We start from the raw sequence: 19,509 nt of genomic DNA, 5'->3' as shown, positions 1-19,509 counted from the left end.
TAGAATAATTTAAAATATGTTTCCCTCTGTATTTTTATGTATGCTTCCATTATTTCTGTATATAAATGCTAAGGTAATAACTGATTAATGTGCTAGTTATAAATTGCTCTAATTGTAATTATTATTTTATATGTAGTTTTTATAAGTAACTATTGTTAAGTTTTTTTTGAAAATATTTGAAAAGTAATTTTACTCAAATTAATTGTTAGTTTGAGCTGCATCCCCATTACTAGCTACTCTGCCATATTACTAAACAACTCAATTTGCAACTCCTTCAGTTTGTATCAGGCTTTCCTGTTAGCTAAATAAATGCAGAACTTATTTATAAAGTTGCTGATTCCAGGTTAAAGTTGTGTAACTGTCCCTGTCACAGAGTTGATTTGCAATCTAGTTTGATGTTTGACTTCAACTTATTAATATAATAGTGAGTTGAGTCAACTGTGACATCACCAAACATTGTTTGACAACTCACATAGCAAACTAGAGCCTCAGAATAGCCCAGACAGTAAACAGTTCAGGTCATCCTACTTTCCTCAGCCTAATAATTCACCCTTTCACAAATTCCATCAGCTGTGTTTAATGTTTTTGATTATGTTGTACAGGCATGTCTGACATTCAGACCTCCAAATAACACGTATACTGGGGTAGCAGTTTTAAGGCACTCATGGGTTAATTGCATATCAGATAATGCCACCAAACTGTAATCATTTATATACAATGCCACCAAACTGTAATCATTTATATACAAGCTGGGTTTTGCAGTAATCGGACAAGTTATTGACAAAAAATATCACAGCAAGATAAGTATATATGATTCAAATATATTATAGCTGAAAAGTGAAATAGACCTTTATTACTTATTAAGAAAGGGAAAACTTTTAAATGATTGAAGTCCCACTTAATCTATACTACTATATAAAGAGACAACATATTTTTTGTTTATGACCACTAACCATGAAAACTACTGAACCAATCGTTGCCAAATTTTAACTGTAGCATCTTTAGACCCCGGAATGTTTACCACTAATCAAACCTGCAGATTTTTTGTTAAACATTCATATAAATTAAAAGATATCATCTAGGGTTAAGGCTTTTATGTCCAACAGATGGCGCTACAAGTATGACGCCCTAAGTTTGCTTTTCTGTGAGGATGAACTAAAGATGATCATCTATCTATCTATATAAATAAAAATGTAATGTTCGTTTGTTCCTACCAATTCCTTTGAAATTTTCACACGATTTGAATACGCACGTGTTTTTTATAATATACATGTCGAAATTCCCCCCACTGGGGGGAGATGAACAGGATTAAGGCTTACCGTAAAGAACTCTGCTTCTATTATACTATTTTAGATGCGGGTTTTTGCGTTTTTGATTGCGTTTTAATAGGGTATGCCAAGAGAATGTACACTAAGAAGAAATTTTTCGAAAAATTCCCCCCCACACGGGGGAAGTGTTATACGTTTAGATACATTTTGAGCCACAACAATGCGTGGTGGGGTCTGCTAGTCTATTATATTTTCCAATGTGCAAAAATTTCATAATTTAAAAATAATATCATAGCATTATTTTTTCAATATTTTAATTCTTTCAATTGTGAAAAAGCAGGAATCTCTTATAATTACAATATTTTTACCTTTCTTTATAATCATTCATTTGCCAAAATGTCTGCCAAATGTGCTCTATTCTTGTAAACTGGAGATTTACAACTGCATCTAAAATATCCTATAAATAATATGTATTATCATTAATACAAAATATATAAAGTGCAAAAATAAACAGTTTAATAATACAGAACACTAAAATTGTAGATAAAACAAATAAAAATATATTTCATGGATATGAAATATATTTTTATTTGTTTGGGTCTAACCTAACCTTTGAAGTTGGATATTACAGTATTAACAAACCCCAAAATATTTTAAAATTGTTGAGATAAAAAATTATATAATATACAATTGAGATAAAGTATATACAATAGTACCATTACTTAATATAATCTGCAATAATATAAATTTTAATATGAAGTATTATTTGTATTACATGAATAGACAACTTGTATTTTTAAAATCTTCAAGAAAGAAATTACAGTAGATAGCAGGGCTGTGGAGTTTTGGCGTTTTAGCTGGAGTTGGAGTCGTCAAAAAATCCGCCGACTCCAACTCCTTTTTACTTACCAACTTGTTATGTATATAAAAATGGTAATCATGTCAAATTTGACCCTCCAAGTTGTTTTTTTTTGCAAATCTACACATTTGGAGACCTCCCAAACCCCTCAAAAAAGTCAATAAAAGGGGAAAAATTGTTTGTGTGTTGGCATCTAATTTGTTTAATTTCTTTATTTTCTATTCTGAGATATTAAACGATATCTCAGAATGGGTAAAGTTTAAGAAACTAAATGTGGCACTGCAGCTTGCATATAAAGAGGCATTAATACTATTAAATTTTGGTTCTTAATTAAAAGTCGACAGGGTGAAGACATAAAAGGGGTCATGTGTCATATCTCTTAATGAATATTTTACTCGTTATTAGCATTCAAAATTTAAAAAAAAAAAATAAAACTCATCTCTACCCTCAAAGAAAGCTTTTTTGCCATTTTATAATAGCACAGTAAAACCCGTTAAGATGTTCTCGCCTAAGATGTTAGAATGTGTATGGAGACATGATTTAGTTCAACCACTTTGACGCTTAATAACTAACTCCAATTCTGACCACTTTGACCACAGAAATTATTAGGCTTCAAACAGGGTGAACAAAATCATGCCCCCCACACTGTCTAACATCCACACATATAGAAAAAACCTCGAATCTTTTGCTTAATTAACTCAAAATTTCAAGGTGTTCTGAGTCCAAAAATGTAAAAATTTGGGAGAGGTCATTTTTTGACCGAGCGCTACACTTTGTTATATATCCTCTGTTATATATAACAGCCGGAAAAGTAAAAATTATTGAATACATATTTATATATTACTCAGAGGAGTCTTTTAGCTTTGAAATAAGAAGTTTCTACGTTCTATCTTTATTAGAGCTCTATTTATTAAATCTTTTATTCTGAGGTCACGTAATGACATCAGAATTTCCAGGTCTCTTTCGGTAACTAGTCCACCCCTGATCAGAGTCGGATGGTAAGGAAAAGTCAGAGTCAGTAGATTTTTACACGACTCCACAGCCCTGGTAGATAAGTAGATTGAAATGTAGTGATTTAAAATTTTTCTTTACAGTCATATATAGATAGAGCAGATGTGAGAAGAGCAGGGGTTACAAATTTACTGACTTCTTTTTACTACCAGTAAAATATGTAGATTTTTAAAATATTACTGTTTTATTAGTATTTTTAATTTTTATTTTTACTGTTTTTAATTTTTGACTCTGCAAAAATTACTACAGTATTGATTGCTTGACTCCAATTCCAAAATTAGTACAGTATTGATTGTTCAGTTCCTGACTCACAGAAAGGTCAACAAATAAGAAATCACCAATTCAATTCCCTTGTTCTACTCTGAAAGGTAACAGTTTTGCTGCCTGAGTAATAGGGGGGCATGTTGTGATTAAAAACCAGTGCACACATTCAAATACATGTTCTATTTTGTCAATTAAAATCATTATTGTGCTCTAGACATTAAAAGTAAATAAAGTAATTGCCAAACTGTCCAGCATAGTGTAATGTGGTATTTTAAACACTGAAAGAACTGTAAAATAAATTAATAATTTAAATGGTAAAAGTAGTTCACATCAAGACACACATTAAAGACATTTGATATTTCTATTAAAAATGTAAATATATGTAAATGTCTATAAATATTTGGCTTCCAAAAATTATTACATGTCTACTTTTTTTTTTTTTAATCAAATTGTACCAGTAATTTATATACTTTTTACTGGTAATTTATTGATGCATTTTAACTGATTTACCAGTAATGCAATCTCTAGGATAGAGCGTGTTTAATTTTAATGGTTCCTCAAAAGATTAATGCCAAAGTTTTCAAAAAATTTACTGTATTTTCTTGATTCTAATGCACACCATTTTTTCAACTTTTCTGGTCTCAAAAATTCAGGTTTACATTAGAATTCATGTGCACATTGAATCAGGCACAAAGTTGACTTAATTTCAATGTATTACAATGTTGGTACCCATCCCTCCTATTACTTCAGATTTGATTTTAAAATGGTCTTTTGAACTACAGCAAATGAATCTGTAAAGCTGTGTTTAAGCACAGAGTTATCCACTATGCTAAAGAACATGTATACAGATATTTAAATGTGATACTACATATCTGGTAAATTTCATGCTTGTACCAACTAATATGAAATCTCACTGCTAAAATATTGATCATATAGTATTGATCCACAGATCCTCTGTATCTGATAATGAAGTCATAAATGAATACATTCAGAAATATGGACATCACAAAGCACTGTAAATATGAAAATGTACTTAAACAGTAATAAATGCATTTTTTAAAAAACATTTTAACTTTTTGCAGCTGCATTTTTGATATATGATGTGCATTACATTTGCAAGCTAACTGTTTAAGGTATATACATATTACAAATATATAGACGTCTCAAAACTTAATATAAACCAAACTACTACTGGATTACATTGGGCTATTTTTCCATAATTATACTAAATTATTAAATTTAATAAGAGATGGCACCTAACACCTCCCTCTAGTGACAAAATATTTAACAATTAATTAAAGATAATCAAGGAAAAGTAACCAATGTAGTCCAGTAATTGTTTGGGTTTTCACATGTTGAAAATCAGGTCACGTCAGAATCAAGAAAACACAGTATCTTCCAGAAAGTTCCTTAACAATGATAAAAAAAATTAAATGCTTTATAGAAATAGAAAATTAAACTGACTTTATTTTCATTAACTCAGGTTAAATGAGAATAAATAAAATACAGTAATACCCTGAACTTATGCGATAGGTGGGACCGAGCGATAACCGCGTAAGTCAAATTCGCGTAAATCGGGGTATAATTTCCCATTTTCTGTAAAATCCAAGTCGGATGTATGTAAGCTAATAAATGTTCTTGTTAATTTTATCTCGTCTTTTGATTCGTTCACGGTTACAAGAAATCACCACATAAAGTCTCTTAAGTCTCCATAGATATAACAAACACAGAAATAAATAACACAAAATAAATTGTAGCTATGTGTCGATTCCACACGACATGTCCGAACATGTAATCTGAACAACAGTGTGGGTGGAGTGAGTAATCGAGAGTTGCATGGCACTCAAACAAAAGACGAATCGACGAGATTTGAAAATCACGTAAGTTGAGGTATTACTATATATAAATTCAAATACAAAATTAACAGAAGAATTATAACAAAATATATATATTTAGAAGATAGATATATTTAGAATTATTTTATGTTATATAATATTATATCTGATTATTATTTTATGTTCTATACATGTATAAATATAATATAAAATAATAATCAAATATAATATTATATATCATATATAAAATACCAAACATGTAAAAAACCAAGGCATAAGTTAGGAGTTCTTAAAAAGCTTTTTAACTAAATACTTCCATGCTGATGGTAGCACTTCTGCATCCCTTGCATTAATGCACATATCTTGTAGCTTGCCTTTATAAATTTCAATCTTTTCTGCGTTCATTGCTAAAGTCAGTGAGTGCAAGGACTTAACAATATCTGCTTCCTCCCATATTACTATGGAGCCTTCAGCCTGCACCATCTGAGACAATACTATGGTGTTGGATCCCTTATTGACATTATATTTGTGCTCCTTCAGCCTGATTCCCAAATTTCTTGTAGTAACACCAATATAGTTTTTCTTGATTCCTAACTGCATGTTTTTGTAAGGAATCCTGTACACTCCTGCTTTTCCTTCTTTATTAATGCTGTCCTTGTCATTTCTTAATAACATATAGAGGTTCAGAGCTCTTTTCAATATCATTTTGTACTTTTTACAGTCCAAAATTTTTCATGGTGGCTTTCATACTTCTATTGTATGTGAACTTTGTGATTTTGCCAACATTACCACATGAGTCTTTGTTGTGCCCATTTTGTAGCTTCTAATCATTCCTGTTATTGTATCTTCTCTGTATCCTAGAGTTCTGGCCACCTGCAATATTCTGTTGATCTCCTTATGTCTATCAACTACACTACTACAATATAGAAAGGCCCTTCTAATGAGAGCTTGGAACAGAGCCAGTTTATATTGGTAAGGATCAATTGAGTGTGACAGGATGTAAAGTGAGCTATGTGTCATCCCAATGAAGATCAAAGAGTTCTGAAACAAGGACCTAACTTTGTCCCAGAAAATTTGGAACCTTGGGAAACCTCGATTCAAGAAAGTGAAAGACGGATCACCTGGCTCTATTCATTACAAAAAGAATACTTAAGATGTAAAACCATCATTAAAGACCAGGCAGGTTGGAGAAAAGGAAACAATACAAACAAAGACATCAAACTTACTAAATGTTGGCTGAGGAAAAATTATTTGGTTGCAACAAGGGCAGACAAAAGCAAGATGGTTATCATGAGAAGACAAACTTATAACAAAGCTTTGGAAGATTACATTAAAAAACAGAGTGCGAACAGGTTGACACAAAAATTATCAAGAACATCGAGAGAAAGGTAAAAAAACTTGAAAGAACAAGGCTTACTGTGTTTCCTTAGAAATTATCGGAATCCAAGGCCTGGAATGCTGAGATTATTTGCGTTTTCCAAAACCCACAAGGAAGGTAAAGAAGTAAGGCCTATAGTAGAAAAGTGCAGGGGACCAAAAGTTATATAAATTTCTCACCTCTCAGCTGGAGAATAGTGTATTGGTGGCACAGGATCTTGGAGTTGTGGTTAAAGAGATACAAGATCTAGTGTTAATGGACGATGAGGTGGGGACTGCATTGGACTATGAAAGCTTACATCCTCCTATTAAAATCAAATCCTGCATGGAAGCACTTTTAGAATTCACGCTCAACAAGAACCTGATTTGATTCATTACACTAATGAGGTGGTACAGCTGGCTAGTCTGGTATGTTATGAATCATGTTTCACCTTTAATGGCCAGCCATAAAGGCAAAAAAGAGGAGTCCCAATGGGAAGTCCGATATCAGGAATATTATGTGAGCTGGACACTAGAAGAAAGTGTTCTTTGTGATTTCAAGAAGGATATAGTATATTTTAAAAGATATGTAGACGATGTCTTTGTACTATGGAGGAATGACCAAAAAATCAATGAGTTTATTGGTAAGGTTAATAATTAAACAGAAAGATTCCTCAAGGTTACATTTTTTAGACATAAATATTGAATTCAAAGAAGGGCATTTGGTCACCAGTGTGTATGTCAAACCAACATATAACCCGCTTTACATCCCGTTACACTCGAATGATTCTTACCAATATACTGGCTGTGTTCCAAGCTCTCATTAGAAGGGCCTTTCTATATTTTAGTAGTATAGTTGATAGACAGAAGGAGATCAACAGAATATTGCAGGTGGCCAGAACTGTAGGATACAGAGCAGATATGATAACAGGAATGATTAGAAGCTACAAAATGGGCACAGCAAAGACTCCATTTGGTGATGTTGGAAAAATCACAAAGTTCACATACAATAAAAGTACAAAAGCCATAATGAAAGACATTTCGGACCGCAAAAAATACAAAATGATTTTAAAAAAAGCTCCGAACCTCTATATGATCAAAAATAACTATTTAAAACAATGAAGTCAGATTAATTTTCAATTCTTACTTAATTGTATTGTAGAAAAATACACAAAAAATAAAAATTTTTTTTCTTTCTGACTTACAGAAGGTAGATAACTTCCAAATTCTAAAACATTATATCAATAATGAAATAAAATTAAAGTTAAAAAAAAGGTAAAAATAAACCAACTTTGCAGAGAAAGAACATTTTATTACTTTGGTACATCTCCCAAATTCATTTCACCAACAATATTAGGCCTCTTCAGTAGGGTTTTCAGTACACAAATTAAATTCTGACAACTTTCCATCATGGGTTTCCATCTATACATCCAATTATTGATGTAATGTTTTAGAATTCGGAAGTCATCTACCCTCCGTAAGTCAGAAAGGAAAGAAAATTTGATTTTTTGTGTATTTTTCTCTATATGATATTAAGCAATGACAAGGACATCATTAATAAAGAAGGAAAAGCAGGAGTGTACAGGATTCCTTATGAAAACGTACAGTTAGGAATCAAGAAAAACTATATTGGTGTTACTACAAGAAATTTGGGAATCAGGCTGAAGGAGCACAAATATAATGTCAATAAGGGATCCAACACTACAGTATTGTATCAGATGGTAGGCTGAAGGCTCCATAGTAAAATGGGAGGAAGCAGATATTGTTAAGTCCTTGCACTCCCTGACTTTAGCAATGAGCGCAGAAAAGATTGAAATTTATAAAGGCAAGCTACAAGATATGTGCATTAATGCAAGGGATGCAGAAGTGCTACCATCAGCATGGAAGTATTTAGTTAAAAAGCTTTTTAAGAACTTCTAACATATGCCGTGGTTTTTTACATGTTTGGTATTTTATATATGATATATAATATTATATCGAATTATTATTTTATGTTATATTTATACATGTATATACGTATACATACATATATATAGTTGTAATTCTTATATAAATTCAAATACAAAATTAACAGATTTTATTTTTAGAACACCATTATTTTTTCTCATTTAACCTGAGGATTATGTTTAAATAAATTTTCTCTGCAACTTAAGGTGTAGTTGGTGGTGTATTATTTGCTGAGTATGTTTTGCCATTTATTATTTATAACATTTAAATTTTTATACCAGAAAAATTTTATAACTTAACATCATTAAGAACAAGTTAATCTAAAAAACAAAACAAAAGAAAGAAGTCTGGAGATAACTTTCAAACACAAAAAGTAATTTTATAGTCAACAACTATACAGTGATATCGTTACAGCTATAAATCAGAAAATATTTCTGTAATCTCTACATATTGTTTAGAGGTTTAAGAAGAATTGCTTTTATTGTTGCATTCAACAAATATCTGTTTTTTCAGTCATGAGCAGTGGTGATATTCAGTGGGTTTGCACAGGTTCGGCCGAACCCGTTGTTAACATTTTCAAAGTTTTCCAAACCCGTTGTTAAACACACACAACATTTCTCAGTGGTTTTGTTTCTTTTAAAAAATATATTAAAATATACGTATTATACTCTGTAACACTACTAAACTAGAGCCTTATACCCTGTTCGCCTAGTGCAACCTCCATCGACCGTTTCAATCTCGACTAAAACGAGGTTCAATCGCGATCGACTCGAGAGAGTTCTCGAAACTAGATCCAGTCATAAGAGAGATCCCACAATCCCACGCGCGCGAGAAAATACAAGATGGCTGCGGAACACGTGTCGGGCTATCAACAGCGAAATAAGAAAGATATTGTATTTCGAGAGACGATGACATCTGTCTATTATTATAATAATACCTAACGATAAAATAAATGATTTAGAAAAGTTTTTCTTGTTTAACTGCTTTCCGTATGACTTTTTCTGATTAAAAAAAAGCCAATTTTTATGTTTATAAAGTATTTTGAATGAAAAATATTAAAATATGTACAAAATAAACCATTTTGAACACTCTTTTTTATTATTTATAAAAAAAAATATAGTTCTGGCATAAACAATGTTAAATTTTAACTGACGCAAACACATCTTTTTTATTTATATGGGTATCTTAAGGTCTGTTTTTATGCTAATGTTGCTAATGCACCATTTGAGCGAAAAAAAAAATTGTTAAGGAAAAATTTTCGGTTAGCGAACCCTTTGTTAAATATTTCGAATATCACCACTGGTCATGAGATATGAATATCAGGATATTAACTTACAAATTCATAAACTCCACAGAGACTATGTATTAATCAAGTCGGTAGTTCCATATTTAGATGATAACTATTGAAACTTTAATTGTTTTTGACTTTATTATATAAAAAATATGAAAATCATTATTCTATTAAATATACATAGAATATTGAATGATAAGAAATTTCTTTAACGGAAAATTAGAATAAATCATTTAAATTTCTTTGTTGGCAATTTAATAGTCTGAATTCTAAAACTGCCATTTCTAATTTAAAAAAAAAAAATGTAATTAACTGTTCACGTAATTGATCTTACAACTATATTTTCATAATTATATTTTCGAATATGTGATAGAAAAAATTACATATATAAATTAATCATGAAAACTGAAATTTATTATAAAATAAATATACTGAAAATAAAAAGAGCATTTCTTATTTTATAATTTATAGTGTAAGAATTATTATAAAATATATTGTTATTATGGATAATTACTTCATAATGTTCTTTATATAATGACAAGAATTTATGAATTTCCTCCTCTTTAATTCTTCCCTTTTGCACAATACTCCCAACATCAATTTCTGGAAATACTGGAATTACTGTTGATGAATCTCCTAAATAATGCTGATATGACTGCTGCCTAGAATCTGTAGAATTATCAAACTGTTCAGACTTCATGGAATGCTGTTTACACCTAAAAATTTTAATTTTCTTATATTAAATTTATTGATCAGTTTTTACAAACTATAATTTATCATTTCTAAATAATACTATCATCAAATACTATTTTTAAACTTCTCACTAAATTTATATGTACAGTTGAACCTCATTAACACTCAGTGCAAATTACTTTTTATTGTAAACTATTTCCCATCAAATTCCATATGGATTACAGTACTTTTCATTTTTTTAACACATGTTTAACATAAAAATTTCATTTGAAATGAACTGATGATCATACCCATAGGAAAATTCTATCTCTCAATGCAAATTAAAATTTTTTTTTTTTTTAATTTTCTCAATCATGAGAGCTGGAGATTTAATAAAGGCAATCTTGTATTTGCATTGTTTAAAGTATATTGGTATGGGATAAAGAGTGAGAATACTTTGAAATTTATTGTTTATCTATTGAACATCCAAACAGCTATTCAATCTATGTTCTTTTAAACTATGAACCTCTTCATCCACAGAACAACTTCAGAAATAAATTCAGTTGCACTAAAGTAGCTAGACTGAGTGAAAAGTCATGAATTGGGTTAATTTTATGAGATCCTGTGACTGCTTTCACCCTATTCTTTTTAACATTGAATTATTTTTCAGAAAATTTCACTGTTTTTAAAACTAAATTATACTTTACAATTTTTCTTAAAACTACCTAGCAGGGCTCATTGTGACAGCTACTGTACATAAGTTAAATGATCACTACAGTGCTTATAAAGTTCAGCAAAGTTTGTCTTTGTTCAAAATTTCTAATTTGTTTCCTAAAGTGGATAATGACAAATTAAGAAAAAACAGAAATGGTAATAAAATATGGAATAGGGAAAAGTATGTTATCAATAATTAAAGAATTAAAAAAAAAATTGCGAATGGCAAAAATGAAGAAATAGAAATAGCAATTAAACATTTATGTAGTTCTTTGGCTAATATCAATAAGTTCTAGTGAAACCAAACTGCACATATTATATCTTATGAAAATGACGACAAGATTTGCAAATTACTTGTAATATGATCAACTTTTGAACATTGTGACTATTCATGTTAATTAGGTTCAACTGTACTTTGATTAAATATAAAAAAGAAGCAAACTTGAAAATTTGGTTTATCTATTTCTTTTTTGCTCATTCGCTCATAGATTTATGAGATCCTGATGCGAAGTTCCTATCAACAAAGTTTTTTCATTTTAATCAAATTAATTATAATCATTTGTTTATATTAAAAAATACCTGTAATAAACTCTGTAATGAAAGTTACAATGCTGATGGAATGGTCAAGTAATATACAGTATAAGTCAATGTACAAATAAAACTCATTGTAAAACAAACAGCAAAGACAGCAGACTTGTAATGAGAAAATGAGATATAAAAAAATCTTAAGAAATATATTGATAGTGAAAATTGTAATATAAAGCTACTCTGAAAGTAAGAATAGTAATAACAAACAATCCTTTACTTTTTATAACATGTCATAAAAAATCAATTAACTTTGAAGGGTGAAAATTCAATCTTCTATACATTTAATTGGTTAAATCTCCAGTGGTCTAGGAGCTCAAGATGTTCCATGCCTATTTTTGAAGTGTCTTCCATTCTACCTCAGCTTTCGCTTTGTTTCTTCTGTTCAGTTTTTTTTTTTTTCAAAATAAAAGCCAATTTTATGAGAAATTTCAAATAAATGCATGTTTATGTTTCTTTCAGCTTCAAATACCAAATATGACTATATGAGACACCACTATGTTTTAAAAGTGGAAATCACTAATATTAATAATTAGAGTTAATATATTATTTTTAATAATTCTTTATAATTAATCAGAATATTTACATTGATATATAATTTAATTTATAATTTCTTTTCATCTTTATTTTCATTAGTAATGAAATTTTTCTGGCAAAGTCCAAATATCAATATTATTATTCTTACAATAGCTTATCCATATTGTCATAAATAAATACATTTTCAGGTTATATTGTAAAAATAATGTAATGTAAATATATTGTCTAGTTCCAACAAATTTTAACTTAAAAATAATAAATGATTCTAACATATTTTTTAGAATTAATTATCAAATTTTTCAATATTTTATGATTTAATAAGAATAATTTAATGTTACAGAAATTATTAAAGGTTGAAAATATAAAGAAAATTATATAAAATAGGTTTGATCACTGCAATTAAAATATAATTATAATAACTGGTTATTAATTTGTTTCAATCAAATTACCAGATGATGATAATTAAAGTATCCCTATTCTATACTATATATACAGATATTTTAGCAATCCAAATGCAACCTAATCTGGTATGGTGGCATTTAAAATGTGCAGAAGAAATTTCCATAAAAAATTTGTTCTAAAACTCACCACTATGGCATTTTTGGCAATACAAGCAATGAAAAATCACATATGGCCACTTTTATACCTAGACATTATACCTACCAATACAACTGTTGAATGTCTTGCTTTCTGGCAAAGAAATAGCTTTGATGCCTATTGCCATAGTTTTACAGAATGACTGGCATACCAGTCTATCTGGGGTAGACCATGAAATCAGATATTTCTGTATGGAAAAACCAGCATGCTGGTTTAAGTGAGGTTATACATCCTTCTCTAGAGAGCGCATTAAAAAAAAATGAATGAGTTAAGTCATGTAAAAATGAATGAGATTTTATTCTAAAACCAGTAAAATGTAGGTTTTTGATGTATGTCAGCATTACATCAAAACCTACATGTTTTTGATGAAATGCTGACAGTTTTATGTGTTATGTGTTTAATTTGTACATTTTTGTCTTCTTTCTAATGATATAAAATACTCACAGAATTCTGAAAATGTTTTTTTTTTAATGCATATTTTATTATTTGATTCAAACATTCAAAAATAAACATATTAAATTTAAGAAATTTGCTGTAAATTATATCAGCTTATACCAATTAACATCTGCTTTGTGTAAAATTTGAGGGGAAGGTGTTATTTTTCACACTGACTGACTTACTACTACTACTGTCAATAAGTCATTAATTGTTTTATTGTCTTATAAACAAAAACTTTCTTTCTGATTTTAAGTCAGTCAAACTCATTGGCATAGCGTAGTGGGGGTGGCAAAATTTCACAATAAATAATAATAATAAAATTTGAAAAGTAAAAATTTGAACCATTCTAATCTATATTTGCATCATGCCGGACAGTCCGGGAATTGCTCACCATCTGGGTGAACTAGTAATTTCATCTGAGGATATCCTGCGCAACCTGTTGACCCCCCTTTTTTTTGCTTGTATAATTCATTCGTATTCATATACACCACCAATATCCAATAGAGCTATTTTAAACTGGTCGCTGCACTAGCATGGAATTTTTCATTGCTTGTTCTGTGACAAAACTGAATTTTAGTGTTTTAAATTGAGATACCTAAATAAGGGGGGGCGAAATTTTCCTCTGCCCTGGGCGGCTGACACCCATGCTACGCCACTGGTCAAACTACAATGTTATTATATAAAAATAAATTTGAAGACAGAGTCTGTCCAAAAGGAACCACCATTTATTCACTTTGTGTTCCAGACTACAAACTTTTTTGATAATCAACCTTTCTTTGTAGGTTGATTGGCCATCAAAATTAAAAAGTCCTTTAAAAAGAACAAAAAATATCCAATTAAAATTACAAAATTTAAAAATTAGAACTGGTGACATTACAGACATCTTTCTTTCCATCCTTACCATCTGGGGATGTTTGGGCTTCAATTCCTTGAGTCAGCCACTTTCATGCAAGATGGAGCATCTCCACATTATCAGACATTCAACAGTTTTTGCAATATTTTACTAAAAACAGTGATTAGTTTTGTATTTCCTACTGCCTGGCTATCTTGTTCTCCAGACCTTAATCTGTATGAATTTTGGTTGTGGGAACATTTAAAAAGTGTTGTTTATTGAGGACAAGTTGCAGATTTGGCAGCCTTGAAAGACAGTATCACACTGCATTTGAGAAGCATCACACAGGATCAATTACAGTCAGCTGTTGAACATACTTCATTACCTTCAGGTTTACACTTTCAGAATGGAGACCACATTGAGCAGTATCCCCTGCACCACTAAGGTCTCTGTATAGCATGAGTGTCTTGTACAATGTTTGTTGCTTGCAGTACCAAAAATGTCACAGTGGTAAGTTTTGGTACTAATTTTTTTAATGGAAATTTCTTCTGAATATCTTAATGTCACCATATCAGATTAGATTGTATTTGGATTGCTAAATATCTCTCTAGACAATAGAGGTACTTTAGTGATGATCCCTGGTACAATGTACTTCAAATATTTTTTATATTAAGAATAAACATATAAAATATCAATACTGTACTATTTCAAAATTTTCTAATAAAAAAATTTTTTTTACCTTCTCATTGGACTTATAGACTTTTGTCTTAAGGCAACTGATCCTACTTCACTTAACTGATTTAAGTTTGAACTAGCTTTGATTCTAATGCCATAATAATGATATTTTGAATTTCCTCTGAAAAAAAAAAAAAATCTTATAAAATGACATAAAATAATCTAATTGTAATTATACCCAATTCTATTTTTACATGGATTTGTTTTATACAACATAGATTTATAGGTTTGTATCCTAAAAATCCATGTAAATTTCAAGTGTTTTCTGTTAATTTTGAATAATTGCATTGTGCATGGACAACATACATTCCTTCTAGAATGTCCCTGATTTCATTTATTGAAGAAGTTTACATGAATAACATTCCATTTTTAAAATGGAAGCATTAAATGAATTCAACCAAATAAATGCAATTAGTAGATTTTATACTGAAAACTGATGGAAGTGAATGCATTGGGTATCACTATTTCACCAAAGAAGTGCTAGATACAGGGTTCCTACACACCTGGAAAGTCAGGGATTTTCATTAGTGTTCAGGAAAAGTCATGGAATTCAGGAAATTTGTTAAAAGTTGTCAAAAAGTTAGGGAATTTGCTTCCTTGGCTGTCTTGTTGACTTTTTGCTGACAATATGCTTGATTAAGTATAGCTGTCTACAGGCAGCAAGAAGTAGTGCAATACAACTTATGAAAAGGGGTGCAGAATATTTTCAGGACCCAAAATTTCTCCCAAGCTTACACAAATTTTTCCAAAAATTTATGAAGTACACAAAATGATAAATAGTTTAAATGGTATTATTTATCATTTTTCATTTTAATAATTTTGATTGCGTAACAAAACAATTTCTGATTTTTTTTCCAGTATATTAATATTTTTTAAAGTTCAGAAAATTTATTAAGAGATAAATTTAATATACACTTTTGTACATGGACTATATAGAATTTGTTAATGAATAATAAAAAATAATTGATTTTTTTTTCAAAGCCATATAGATTTATGATTTTGGATTAATAACAGAATTTTAATAATACATTTTATTTTTAATTTTAATAATTCTGCAATTATAAAAAACATAACTGTTAATTAGAAAAAATAACTAATTAAAATGTTTGAGAAACAAAGTATATATGCATAGTACGTCAAATGCTGTTTTGCTTTGTCAATGTGCCATACATAGGGAATTTGTACAAAGTTGGTCAGAGAAAGTCACTGAAAAATTTCAGTAGGAACTCTGTAGATATGGATCCTTCAAATGACATTCCATGCATTGATAAAAAACCAAAGCTTCTGGTTTGACTGCCAATCACTCCAAAAAGGTGTTTACAGACTTCCATTGCCCTGTTATCCAAAAGTATGTGGCAACAAATGCATTCAGAAAAGGCTGGTAACCATCCTAAAAAATACTACTCTTTCCAGACATGGTCACCACCCCCATTATGCTCATGACACAGTTCCAAGTTGGACCATTACGAAATTTGATACATCTCCCATGAAGCTAATGTTCCAAACATTCCATAACTGAAACTGATTGAGAGACTGGAGCATATGAATGAAGATGAAAAGTTTGTGAAAATGGTTGCAAAACTGGATCTGCAAAGGAGTTAGAGACAGAGTCAAGGCCAACAAGACCAAAATTTACTAGTTTTTTTGTCACTTCAAAACTTGTGGAGGTTAATGGAACAAGTTAAAACTAAAGTTCTAATTGTAGCTGATTGCAGTCCTGAACACCTCATCTGAATGTTAAACAATCTATCTATACTAGAGGATTTGATCCCGGGATCTCGAAAATCGGGATCCCGGGATCCCGACCACTTTTCAGTCCCAAAATTTTCGGGATTAAGTTTTCCTAATCCCGAGATTTTCGGGATTGACATCATTTTAAAAAAGTTGCAAAATAGACTGCATGAAGCGAAACGTTCAGTGCCAGTGCTTTTAACAGAATTGCTTGCCTATCATTTTAATATAAAATACAAGAAATTTTATTCCAAGCAAGCAGCAGAAATTAACCTAGCGGGCTTGCGATGCTTGCTTGGAATAAAACTTCTTGTATTTTCAACTAAAATGATAGGCAAGCAGTTCTCACTGGGTTACTTGGTAATATACTTCATTTTTGTATTTTTGAATTTTCGCGGGCGCCAATCGATTTTCTGGCGCAGTCGAGAGCACTACTCAGTGCGTTTTACCTGTCAATGTGTCAGCCATCTTGTTTTGCCAGTGTGGTTAATATAGACCCGACGCCTCTCGCTTAGGGGGGTCGACCTTAGGTGAAAAGGTTACGACCCCCGCCTTGCCCGTGATCTGTCAGGATGATGCGAGAAAGTCTTTTTACGTTTGGGAGTAGTGGTTTGCTGGATGCTGAGAGACTCACACAGAGACCGAATTTACAAAATTAACGTGTTTATTTTTAGAAAGGCATGCTTACAATGATCGAAACAATCGGGATTGTAGCCTTTACTCCTACAATCCCGATCTGTGTCGACCGGACTGTTTTCTTCCAACCTCCCCGTGTCCTCGAAGCTATAACTAGAACGGGCTTATAAGTATTTACTAACGATTCCTCCAACTTCCATCAAACCTAAACGCGTTTTCTCAGCAGCTGCATATATGTGCAACAAATTGAGAAGCAGACTTGGTGATGAGACACAGGATGCGTTGTTATTTCTCAGATCATATTTTCGCAATTCAAATTAGAATGTTCCTATTAGATTAGTTTTCTTTATATTTAAGAAAAATGTGACTGATTAATATTATTTTTAAATACTTTTTGCTAAGAAACTTATCTTACTACCTACTTACTAGGTTGCTATATGAAAGTAGTCTATTTAGTCGATGTTAAGAGAGATTTTTGTTAATTTTCAACGTTTATTTGCATAGTTTGTTACATAAAGGTTTTTTCAATTTATGTGAGTTTAAAGAGATCTCAGTGATGCTTAAAAAAGAATAAATTTAACATGAAGACTGAGTGATTTTAAGTCTGGTTAGTCTGACTCTGAGTCTGATTAGTTAGAGTGATTAAATTAGCTAGGTGTATACTGTAAAATATGTTGATTTTTGTCTAAATTTTGATTTGTTGATTTCTGTAAGATTTTCTTAGTTTTTATTAACCCTCAATACCGAAATAATCCCGGGATCGACTAAGTATAATCCCGAAATCCCGGGATTAGAAATAAGGACCGGGATCGAATTCCCTAATCTATACTCAAAAAAGCATAGTTCAAAACAAATAATAAATTTTAAACAGCTTTGAAATTAGGAAACAATTGTGTTCCTTCCAATGTCTTTCAATATGGAATTGTTTCCATATGCCATTTAGTGTTAAAAGTTAGAGGTATCTTGGTATTTAACTGAAAAAGTTGAATAAAAAATAAAATTTGTACAAATGACAAATTTATTCAATTTTGCTGATAAGTTACAATTGTCCTTCTGATTTATTAACTAATATTGAAATATTTTGTTTAAACAGTGTCCTATTATATTAATTGATTTATCATATTATTTTTTCTAATTTTTAAGGTTGTGAGCCAATCTTCCATTTTCCCTATGAACAATATCTTTTTTTTTTTTTTTAACACATTTAACAGAATTTTTGGAACCCATCCAATTCTGTTTTGTACAAGGTAGATGTGTTTCTACAAAAGTCATGTATTTATTTAATATTTTAATAGTTATTTTAAACTACATACAGCATGCTGGGAATCAACATCATAAATTAAAAAAAATTATTTTAAAATAAATACTGTTTTAAAGCATTTTTATTTAAGCATTCTAAAATTAAAATAAGAAATAAAGCCTCTTCTAGTATATAATGAAGGCATATTGGAGAGAGAGGGGTATATGGTCTTTCCCTATTTGCAGCTTGGTCAGAAAAGCAGATAGGTTGGCCAGTTACAAGCTGAAGTCAACTCTGGAAATCCCCTTCCAGGTACTCATTGGATGGTAGACCTTCAGATTCACAAAAACCACAATAAACAGAAATCTGCTGCAATTGAAATTTAATTCTGGTTCATAACACTTCCTGAAATATTTTTACTTTGTCTATTGTATAAAATTATGTGAGAATTAATTTACAAATACAAATTATATGTAGTTTTATCAGAAAAATATAGTTATAATGCAAGCTAACTAATATCTACATTAAAAATTATTTAAAAAAAATTTTTTTAGAAATTCAAAAAATTTTAAGTAAAATAAATTTAGAAATAACGTAAATTACCTTGTTCCAAGACGACGAGTTCTTAAACCAAGAAAAACAGACCGAATTAACTTTCCAAATGAAGCTGCATTAATAGGCTCCAGTTTATTTTCTGAACAATGTCTTAAATAATGATTATAAAGTGTACTTCTTGGTAAACTAACACCTTCTGCAGTTTCATAATTATCAATTAACCATTGTACCTATAAAGAGTTATAAATTATTTAAAAGAAATAAGAACAGGATACATTATAAAAAATTATATTTAATGAAAACAATAATTATAATTAAATTTTTATTTTTCTTATTAATGCTAATTTGTCACTAAACAATAAAAATATTCCAATAATTAAAACCAATACATATTCCACAAACATTT

At 30.2% G+C, this 19,509-nt stretch overlaps 1 protein-coding gene across 1 annotated transcript in view; it reads right to left on the bottom strand.

Annotated features, from left to right (window-relative positions):
- LOC111613528 (transcription factor RFX3-like) overlaps window positions 1-19,509 on the bottom strand; it is a 46,549-nt gene that overhangs the window by 14,021 nt on the left and 13,019 nt on the right. Inside the window, exons 5-8 of the mRNA XM_023354870.1 lie at window positions 19,152-19,333; window positions 14,946-15,062; window positions 10,346-10,547; window positions 1,637-1,725 (exon numbers count right to left, since the gene is read on the bottom strand). Of these exons, the coding sequence (XP_023210638.1) occupies window positions 1,637-1,725; window positions 10,346-10,547; window positions 14,946-15,062; window positions 19,152-19,333 (590 nt within the window). The remainder of the gene's footprint in view (window positions 1-1,636; window positions 1,726-10,345; window positions 10,548-14,945; window positions 15,063-19,151; window positions 19,334-19,509) is intronic.

This window comes from Centruroides sculpturatus, unplaced genomic scaffold (genome assembly GCF_000671375.1).
Source record: "Centruroides sculpturatus isolate CEXI.00-Female unplaced genomic scaffold, Cexi_2.0 scaffold1690, whole genome shotgun sequence".
Lineage (NCBI taxonomy): Eukaryota > Metazoa > Arthropoda > Arachnida > Scorpiones > Buthidae > Centruroides > Centruroides sculpturatus.
This window is presented reverse-complemented; position numbering and strand designations above follow the sequence as displayed.